This window comes from Arachis stenosperma, chromosome 4, assembly GCF_014773155.1.
Source record: "Arachis stenosperma cultivar V10309 chromosome 4, arast.V10309.gnm1.PFL2, whole genome shotgun sequence".
NCBI lineage: Eukaryota > Viridiplantae > Streptophyta > Magnoliopsida > Fabales > Fabaceae > Arachis > Arachis stenosperma.
In genome coordinates, this window is record NC_080380.1 from 71,525,245 (window position 1) to 71,535,761 (window position 10,517).

Consider the following 10,517-nt stretch of genomic DNA (forward strand, 5'->3'; position numbering starts at 1 on the left):
TCTCTACATTGTTCTTCTTCCATGACTTCTTAAACTATTTGTTCCATGGTGTCTACCAGCATGCATTCTCCTATAAATTCTTTGGGGTAACTCATTGCTTTAAAGATGTTGAAGACCATTTTCTCTTCATGCAATCTCAAGACTAGTTCCCCTTTCTGCACATCAATGATGGCTCTAGCAGTAGCTAGAAATGGTCTTCCTAGGATAATTGACGTGTTGGCCTCTTCTTTCATGTCTAGCACAACGAAATTAGCAGGGAAAATGAATTATCCTACTTTCACTAGCAAGTCTTCCACCACCCAATGTGGAAACTTAAATATTCTGTCAGCCAATTGGAGTGCCATTCTTGTTGGCTTGGCTTCCTTAATCTTCATCCTTCTCATCATGGTTAGGGACATAAGATTTATGCTAGCTCCCAAATCACACAAAGCTTTTTCAATAGTGATGTCCCCTATGATGTAGGGGATTTGAAAACTCCCTGGGTCTTTCAGCTTTTGAGGCAGCTTCTTCTGTATGATGGCGCTGTATTCCTCAATCAATATTATGGTTTCTTTCGCCTCCCACTTCCTCTTTTTGGTTTTAAGCTCCTTTAAGAACTTGGCATAGAGTGGCATTTGTTCTAATGCCTCATCAAATGGTATGTTGATTTGGAGCCTCTTGAAGATCTCTAGGAACTTAGAGAACTGGCCATCCTTCCCATCTTTTCTCAATCTTTGTGGGTATGGTGCCTTTGGCACATAGGGCTTCAAGACTGGTTTTGGTGGAGGTGGAGCTGGGATTTCCCTTTCATCCTCGTTCCCTTGCTTTGATGCAACCTCTTCATGATTATCTTTGCTTGGGGTTCCTTCCTCTACAACCTTCTCACTTCTTAGAGTTATGGCTTTGTATTCCCCTCTTGGGTTAGCCATGGTATCGTTGGGAAATGTGTATGTGGGAAGTGGGATTTGCTTGGACAAAATCCCCACTTGTGCTTCTGATGCCAGGGCATCTAGGTCAGTTTCATTGACCTTTTCTTTACTGTTTTAGGGTAGTTTCATGCATTTTCTTAGTGAATAAGGCAAGTTTTAGATGAAATTACACTTACACCTTGATTCAAGCAACTTTTGTGAACTTCGCATAATTTCATGAGTATTTTGCTAGAATTGGATGATAAATTGATGATGCATAATCTCATGACTTTGGCTAGAGCTTTGATGCACTCTAATTGCTTGTTTTCAGAGCAAAGGAAGCAAGGAAGAACCACGTTAGTATTCACGTTAACCTAGTTAACGTGAACACTAACGTGGAAAGGTAAAGCTTGCAACGTTAATAAGAAAAGTGATCACCAATAACGCCTGCGAAGCCATCCAAAGCTCACGTTACTTGCCACGTTAACTAAGTTAATGTGGTAGTTAACATGAGTTCCAACGTAGAGAATTTGGCATTTGGAGCATTAGAGACAAAGGTGAGTGTCACTAACGCTCTCGAAGGTGAATCACACCTACGTTAAGAGTCACGTTAGCTATACAAACGTGGACTCTAACGTAGGAACAAAGGGGCACTAAGCAACGTTAATGGGAAAAGTGATTCCCATTAATGTTCACGAAGGGGTATAAGCCAACGTTATTGGGAAAAGTGAGTCCCAACAACGTTGGCCAAAAATTGAAAAGGCAACGTTAGTGGTCACATTAAGACCACTAACGTTGGATTTAACGTGGATATATGAGTGATGAGCGGATAATTTGTACGCTTTTTGGCATTGTTTTTAGTATGTTTTTAGTATGATCTAGTTAGTTTTTAGTATATTTTTAGTAGTTTTTAGTTAAAATTCACTTTTTTGGACTTTACTATGATTTTTTGTGTTTTTCTGTGATTTCAGGTATTTTCTGGCTGAAATTGAGGGTCCTGAGCAAAAATCTGATTCAGAGACCGAAAAGGACTGCAGATGCTGTTGGATTCTGACCTCCCTGCACTCGAAGTTGATTTTCTGGAGCTAAAGAAGCCCAATTGGCGCGCTCTCAACGGCGTTGGAAAGTAGACATCCTGGGCTTTCCAGCAATATATGATAGTCCATACTTTGCCCAAGATTTGATGGCCCAAACCGGCGTGGCAAATCAGCCTCAGAATTTCCAGCGTTTAACGCTGGAACTGGCATGAAACTTGGAGTTAAACGCCCAAACTGGCATAAAAGCTGGCGTTTAACTCCAGAAAAGGTCTCTACACGAAAATGCTTCATTGCTCAGCCCAAGCACACACTAAGTGGACCCAGAAGTGGATTTTTACGTCATTTACTCATTTCTGTACACCCTAGGTTACTAGTTTACTATTAATAGGATCTTTTGACATTGTATCTGTACCTCATGACACTTTACACGTTTCTTTGTGTACCTTCCACGGCATGAGTCTCTAAACCCCATGGTTGGGGGTGAGGAGCTCTGCTGTGTCTTGATGGATTAATGTAATTACTACTGTTTCTCATTCAATCATGCTTGCTTCCATTCTAAGATATTACTTGTTCCTAAACCGGATGAATGTGATGATCCGTGACACTCATCATCATTCTCAACTATGAACGTGTGCCTGACAACCACCTCCGTTCTACCTTAGATTAAGTAGATATCTCTTGGATTCTTTAACCGGAATCTTCGTGGTATAAGCTAGAACTGATGGCGGCATTCAAGAGAATCCGGAAGGTCTAAACCTTGTCTGTGGTATTCTGAGTAGGATTCAATGATTGAATGACTGTGACGAGCTTCAAACTCCTAAAGGCGGGGCGTTAGTGACAGACGCAAAAGAATCAATGGATTCTATTCCGGCCTGATCGAGAACCGACAGATGGATAGCCGTGCCGTGACAGGGTGCGTTGAACATTTCCACTGAGAGGATGGGAGGTAGCCACTGACAACGGTGAAACCCTACATACAGCTTGCCATGGAAGGAGCTTTGCGTGTTTGATGAAGAAGACAGTAGGAAAGCAGAGATTCAGAAGATGGAGCATCTCCAAAACCTCAACCTATTCTCCATTACTGCATAACAAGTACTTATTTCATGTTCTTTTGCTTTTCACAATCAATCCTGATAATTTCTGATATCCTAACTAAGATTTACAAGATAACCATAGCTTGCTTCAAGCCGACAATCTCCGTGGGATCGACCCTTACTTACGTAAGGTATTACTTGGACGACCCAGTGCACTTGCTGGTTAGTTGTGTGGGGTTGCAAAAGTGTGATTGCAATTTCCTGCACCATGTTTTTGGCGCCGTTGCCGGGGATTGTTCGAGTTTGGACAACTGACGGCTTATCTTGTTGCTTAGATTAGGACTGTTTTATTTTTATTGGTTTAGAGTCTTTTAGTTGAGTCTAGTTTCATATTTTAAGTTTGGTGTCAATTGCATGCTTTTGTTTTTCTTTTAAAATTTTCGATTTTGCATGACCTTAGTCCCTTTTTGATCCGTAAAAATTCTAAGTTTGGTGTCCTCTTTGTGTTTTTCTCTTAAAAATTTTCGAAAAATTGTGTTTGATCTTCTAAAAATTTTAAGTTTGGTGTCATTTTGTTGTTTTTCTCTTTCCTCTTTTCAAAAATCAAATCTTTTTCATAAAAATTTTTCAATCATATCTTTCTAATTGCTAACCTCAAAATCTTTTTAATCAACTAATTGATTTAGTTTTCAATTTGCTTTGATCTTATTTTCTTTTTGATTTTCGAATTTTTATTTTAATTTCCTTTTGTTTTATTTTATTTTATTTTATTTTTTTCGGTTAAAAAAAAATTATCTATTTGCAATCCATATCATTTCCCTTTATCCATTATGGACCTAAGTGGGATTGATCAGTCCAGAAGGACTCTGGGGTCATATGCTAACCCCATTACAGCTGCATATGGGAGTAGCATCTGTACACCTCCCATCAAAGCAAGCAGCTTTGAGCTAAATCCTCAACTCATTATCATAGTGCAGTAAAATTGCCAGTATTCCGGTCTTCCACAGGAAGAACCTACTGAGTTTCTGGCACAGTTCTTACAAATTGCTGACACAGTACATGATAAAGAGGTGGATCAGGATGTCTACAGACTATTACTGTTTCCATTTGCTGTGAAAGATCAAGCAAAAAGGTGGTTGAATGACCAACCTACAGCAAGCATAAATACATGGAAACAGTTGTCAGACAAATTCCTGAATCATTTTTACCCTCCAAAGAGGATGACACAGCTAAGGCTGGACATCCAAGGCTTTAAACAAGAGGATAATGAATCCCTTTATAATGCCTGGGAGAGGTATAGAGGTATGCTAAGAAAATGCCCATCCGAAATGTTTTCAGAGTGGGTACAGTTAGACATCTTCTACTATGGGCTTACAGAAAAAGCTCAGATGTCTTTAGACCACTCAGCTGGTGGATCTATACACATGAGGAAGACAATTGAAGAGGCTCAAGAGCTTATAGACACTGTTGCTAGAAACCAATACTTATACTCTAGCAATGAGTTCTCTCCAAAAGAGGAAGTCATGGCAGTAGTCACTGATCCTAATCCTCAAGAACAGATGATTGAGCTTAATCAACAATTGCTCCTGATGACAGAACAGTTAGCAGAATTTAAAGAGATGCTCCATGAAACCAAAGCTGCTAACAAGAACATAGAACTGCAGCTGAATCAAGCAAAACAACAGATATCTAATCAGACAACGGGAGAGTGTCAAGCAGTTCAACTGAGGAGGGAAGACATTAAACAACACCACTCAAAAGAGCAAAAAGCCAAACAAGGAACAATTGACAGAGGATAACCAAACCACTGTTCAAAATCCCTCTGAGGACAGTAAGAGCCCAGAGAGGAATGCTAGTGGCGTTCAAACGCCAGAAAGGGAGGGAAAGCTGGCGTTAAACGCCCATTCCCTGCCCAGTTCTGGCGTTCAAACGCCAGAAAAGGGAGAGAAGTTGGCGTTTAACGCCCAATCTTCACCCATTCCTGGCGTTCAGATGCCAAGGGAAGATCAGACACCTGAGAGTGCTGACAGTAATCCCTCTAACAAGGCTTCTTCAACCACTTTTGTAAGGAATAAACCTGCAGCATCTAAGGTTGAAGACTATAAAGCCAAGATGCCTTATCCTCAAAAATTCCGCCAAGCGGAACAGGATAAGCAATTTGCCCGCTTTGCAGACTATCTAAGGACTCTTGAAATAAAGATTCCGTTTGCAGAGGCACTTGAGCAAATACCTTCTTATGCTAAGTTCATGAAAGAGATCTTAAGTCATAAGAAGGATTGGAGAGAAACTGAAAAAGTATTTCTCACTGAAGAATGCAGTGCAGTCATTCTGAAAAGCTTACCAGAAAAGCTTCAAGATCCTGGAAGCTTTATGATACCATGCACATTAGAAGGCGCTTGCACCAAGACAGCCCTGTGTGATCTTGGAGCAAGCATCAATCTAATACCTGCATCCACTATCAGAAAGCTTGGGTTGGCTGGAGAAGTCAAACCAACCAGGATATGCCTCCAACTTGCTGATGGCTCCATTAAACATCCATCAGGCATAATAGAGGATATGATTGTCAAGTTGGGCCATTTGCCTTTCCAACTGACTTTGTGGTGCTGGAAATGGAGGAGCACAAAAGTGCAACTCTCATTCTAGGAAGACCCTTCCTAGCAACTGGACGGACTCTCATTGATGTACAAAAAGGGGAAGTAACCCTGAGAGTCAATGAGGATGAGTTCAAGTTGAATGCTGTGAAAGCTATGCAGCATCCAGACACACCAAATGACTGCATGGGCGCTGACATTATTGACTCTTTGGTGGAAGAGATCAATATGACTGAAAGCCTAGAATCAGAGCTCGAAGACATCTTCAAGGATGCTCAGCCTGATCAAGAAGAACCACAGGAAACAAAGGAATTTTCGAAAATTCCTCAGGAGGAGGATAAGCCTCCCAAACCTGAACTCAAACCACTACCACCATCCCTGAAGTATGCATTTCTGGGAGAGGGTGACACTTTTCCAGTGATTATAAGCTCTGCTTTGAATCCACAGGAAGAGGAAGCACTGATTCAAGTGCTAAGGACACACAAGACAGCTCTTGGGTGGTCCATAAGTGATCTTAAGGGCATTAGCCCAGCTAGATGCATGCACAAGATCCTTGATGTGTGGAAAACGATCCAACACAAAACTCACCGGCAAGTGTACCGGGTCGCATCAAGTAATAATAACTCACATGAGTGAGGTCGATCCCACAGGGATTGAAGGATTGAGCAATTTTAGTTTAGTGGTTGGTTTAGTCAAGCGAATCAAGTATTGGTTGAGTGATTTGTGTTTAACAGGAAGTAAATGACAGCAAATGTAAAGGGGGAAGGGCAAATTGCAGTAAATTAAAGAGCGGGAAAGTAAACTTGCAGAATCTTAAAGAACAAGAAAGTAAATGACTGAAACTTAAAGTGCAAGAAATGTAAATTGCAGTAACTTAAATTGCAAGGAATATAAATTGCTTGAATATAAAAGGGATTTGAGGACAGGGATTGCAGAATTTAAACAAGAGAATGTGAATTGCAACAATCAATAGAGCAGAAATTGAATTAGAAGCAATGAAGATTCAAACAGAAATTAAAATTAAAATGCAGCAAGGTTCACAGAAGAACCAAAAGTAAATTGGGATCTCAGGGCTCAAGAGACTAGGTAGCAGAGCCTAGATCTCAATTACCTTCCTATATCCAAGTTCTCAAAGCAATTGACAAGAAATTGAAGAAGAAGCAGTAAAAGTAACAGAAGTGAAATTGAATTGTGCAGAAAAAGATTTGAAGAGAGTTTGAATGGGAATTGAGACAGAATTTCCTCAATTTCTCACACCCAAAACTCAGAAACAGAAGAGTAGAATTGCCCGAACAAGAATGAGGAAGGAGATCAGTCAATTCTCCCTTAATCCTCTAAACTTTCGGTCAAGTCTCTCAAGAACAATTGCCAAAAATTCAAAGCTCAAAGAGAGTGCAAAATTCAAAAGCTAAGCCAAAGATAAGTCAAAAAGTCCCTAATTACATCAAACTAGCTCCTATTTATACACTTTCTATTCTTGGATTTTTGGATTTGGATGGGCTTTTGAATTGGTGAAGAAATGAAGTAAAATGGGGTTTTAATTTGAATTTTCGGCCCATGAAAAGTTGCTCCCAGGAGGCTACCCTGCCCTTGTGGAGGGCAGGGCAGGATTTGGTGCATGTTGGTGCGGCTTTGTGCATGCTTGGTGCTGCCAGGATCGAGCCTTGATGCGCAGAATGCTGCCCTGACCTCGCAGAGGGCAGGGCAGAAAAATTTGGTGCTGCCAGGATTGAGTTTGGTGCGCGCTGGTGCTGCCAGGATTGTGTGTGGTGCGCCAGATTCACTTTTTGGTGCGCCAGATTTGTGCACCATCCAAATGCTGCCCTGCCCTCGCGGAGGGCAGGGCAGTGTTTCCAAAATGCATTCCCGTGTTCGAAACACGGCTGGAACACACGCTCAATTAATTTCCTTGGTTTCTTGGCACGGCACTCAACCTTAGTTCCTTGCTTCTTCCTTGTTCCGTGTTCGATTCTTGTGGCATGCATGGGTGACATTTTTCCTTTGATTTTCTTCCTTGGTGAGCCCGATACTGCCCTTGTGGAGGGCAGGGCAAGGTTCTCTTCTTCTTGGTTCCAAGGCACAATTTTGTGCTCTGCCCTTGTAGTGGGCAGGGCAGAGTTGCCTTCCTTGCTTGGTTCCCTTATGTTGCCCTCCTAGAGGGCAGTGTGCCCTTGTGGAGGGCAATGTTTGCCTCCCCTTTGCATGCGGCACACTTCCTCTTGCTTTGACCACACTTTCCTTTCCTTGGGCTACACTTCTTAGGCCACGCTTTTCCTTTTCTTTTCTTTTCTTCACCTACAATAAACCAAAACAACCACTCAAAGTATCACTAAATTCAAGAGGCTTATAAATCAATTAAAATTCAATTAAAATTAGCTTAAACCTCATGGATTAACATTAATTTCATGGTGGTTGCTTGATTTAGAGAAGTTATGCATTTTCACTCCAAATCACTTACTTAGGATGCAAGAAAGTGCATAAATGCTAACAAAACAAGTGAAATTAGCTTGAAAAATGGGTATATGATGACTTGTCATCACAACACCAAACTTAAATCTTGCTTGTCCTCAAGCAAGCATCAAAAAATAAGAGTAAATGACATGAATAAGAAAAGAACACATATCCTTATTAGGCATATAGTAGAACTTGATTTATGGGGTCTTTATGCAGACAATGACAACTCACTTATTATTGCTGCTACATAATACACATCTTTCCTCAAAGGCTTGCTAAACTTGCTATTAGAAGACTCACTTTTTAATTACTCCCTTGTTAACTTTCCTTGGCTTACAATGCTTAACAAGCTTATTATTCTTTTGGAGGTTTGGTGTCAAATGTTGCAGTATTAGCCTTTGGCTTTATTTTCTTTTTCTTTTTACTCAACATCTTTCACCACAGACACATGGCTCATTAATTCTTCCTAGGATCATTGATGCCCAGCATCTCTTTGGATAACTAAATGTTCTGTATCTAAGTTGCTCTTTATTGTGGATTTTCAATTGGCCATCCCAAATCAGTTGATCTAAGTGACCGGGTTTTAAAATACCCCTTAGAATTTACTCATCCAAGCAGATCTTAGTACAAGAACACCACAGGCATATGTCCTAGGGTCCAAGCTATTGGTGTCCAACCTTTATTCTTTGTTTTTCTTGCCATTTTGGCTTTTCTTTCTTCCTTTTCTTTCTGTTTTCGTTACCAAGGGCTTTTTCATTATTGATAAGAGTCTTTGTAACAGCAAGCAAACTCACAATTGAATGAGAATGATATTATGCAACAATTATTTCATGAGTTATGCATTTAATCAAACACATATACCACCACCAACTTCCATTCATGCTTATGCAACATTGGATATTTTACTTTTCAATTCAAACCAAACTCTTTTATTTAAGCATATGAGAAACAAAACAATTTTTAAATCTAAGTGATGGATAACAAGCATTATGCAGATTTAGCATTTTTAACAAACAATTTCACTTGTAGCTAGATAAACACTTTAGCAAGACATACAATGGTTTCCAGATTCAAAACATTTCACAGCAGCAAGGATTAAGTTTTAGATACAACCTTTGAAGTTGCAGCCCTTTGATTTTTCCTTCTGTTGTGTTTTCTTTGAGTTAAGATGCATAATGTCTTCAATTGTTGACTCATGTCCTGCATAATCCTCAAAGTTGCTTGCTTCTCAAGCCCTTAATTGTATGGTTAGTATGCATAGACTGAGTGTGGTTCCAGGATTGATTTTTGGTGTAGGGACACCAAACTTAATTGTTTGCCACTACCTCAGATGCAACAAGTCAACCATATTTGAAACCATGTATCCTTGCTAAAGGTTAATGAAATTAAAGCTAGAAAACAATTCAACAGTTGAATAATGTGTTTGGTTGCTTGGAGCTAGAATCATGCAAGAGGTGAGAATGTGTTTTTAAATGATATTTTTGGTGGAACACCAAACTTAGAAGTTTTCATTCTCCCTCAAATTGTTTTGGTGTGCAACACCAAACTTAGCTCCTTGCAATGCATACCAATTATTCAACATTTTTATTGAAAAAGCTATGAAAAAGAAAACTACCTCAGGTTGGGTTGCCTCCCAACAAGCGCTCTTTTATTGTCACTAGCTTGACATCATCTATTTTTGCTTCAAGGGGGATTTAGGTTCTGGACCTCCTTTTCTTTGTTCCATTGCCCCCTAGGTACAGTTTTGCTCTATGACCATTTGCTGTAAACCGACTCTTTGTTGTTTCATCTAACAATTCAATACTCCCATAAGGAAAAACCTTAGTCACCAAGTATGGACCAGTCCACTTAGACTTAAGCTTGCCAGGGAATATCTTGAGCCGTGAGTTATACAGGAGTACTTGTTGTCCAGGTTTGAATTCTTTCTTCAAAATCTTCCTGTCATGCCATCTCTTAGCTTTCTCCTTGTATATCTTGGTATTTTCATAGGCTTCTAGCCTAAACTCATCTAGCTCATTCAGCTGCAACAATCTTTTCTCTCCTGCTGCTTCAGAATCCAAATTTAGAAGTTTAGTGGCCCAAAAGGCTTTGTGCTCAAGCTCTACAGGGAGATGACAAGATTTTCCATATAACAGTTGAAATGGGGACTTCCCAATAGGAGTTTTGAAAGCTGTTCTGTATGCCCAAAGTGCATCTTCCAACTTCCTAGTCCAATCCTTTCTTGTGCTACCAACTATTTTTTCTAGGATCTTCTTCAGTTCCCTGTTTGCTAATTCTGCCTGCCCATTAGTTTGAGGATGATATGGTGTGGCTACCTTATGAATAACTCCATATTTGTGGAGAAGTTTCTCCATTTGTCTATTACAAAAATGACCACCACCATCACTGATGAGACCCTTGGGTACTCCATATCTAGTAAAGATGTGCTTCTTTAGGAATTGAAGGACAATTTGTGCATCACAGGTAGTTGTGGCTATGGCTTCTACCCATTTTGAAACATACTCCACTGCTACC

General features: G+C 40.1%; 1 protein-coding gene across 1 annotated transcript; it reads right to left on the bottom strand.

Moving 5' to 3' along the window:
- Positions 1 to 266: 266 nt before the first annotated feature.
- Positions 267 to 908, bottom strand: LOC130975076 (uncharacterized). The gene has a single exon (XM_057899906.1). The coding sequence runs from the start codon at positions 906 to 908 to the stop codon at positions 267 to 269; it is 642 nt and encodes a 213-aa protein (XP_057755889.1).
- Positions 909 to 10,517: the final 9,609 nt, after the last annotated feature.

What these genes read in the sequence shown, in the direction of transcription:
- LOC130975076 (XM_057899906.1), bottom strand. Translation starts at nt 908, where the DNA reads ATGGCTAACCCAAGAGGGGAATACAAAGCCATAACTCTAAGAAGTGAG.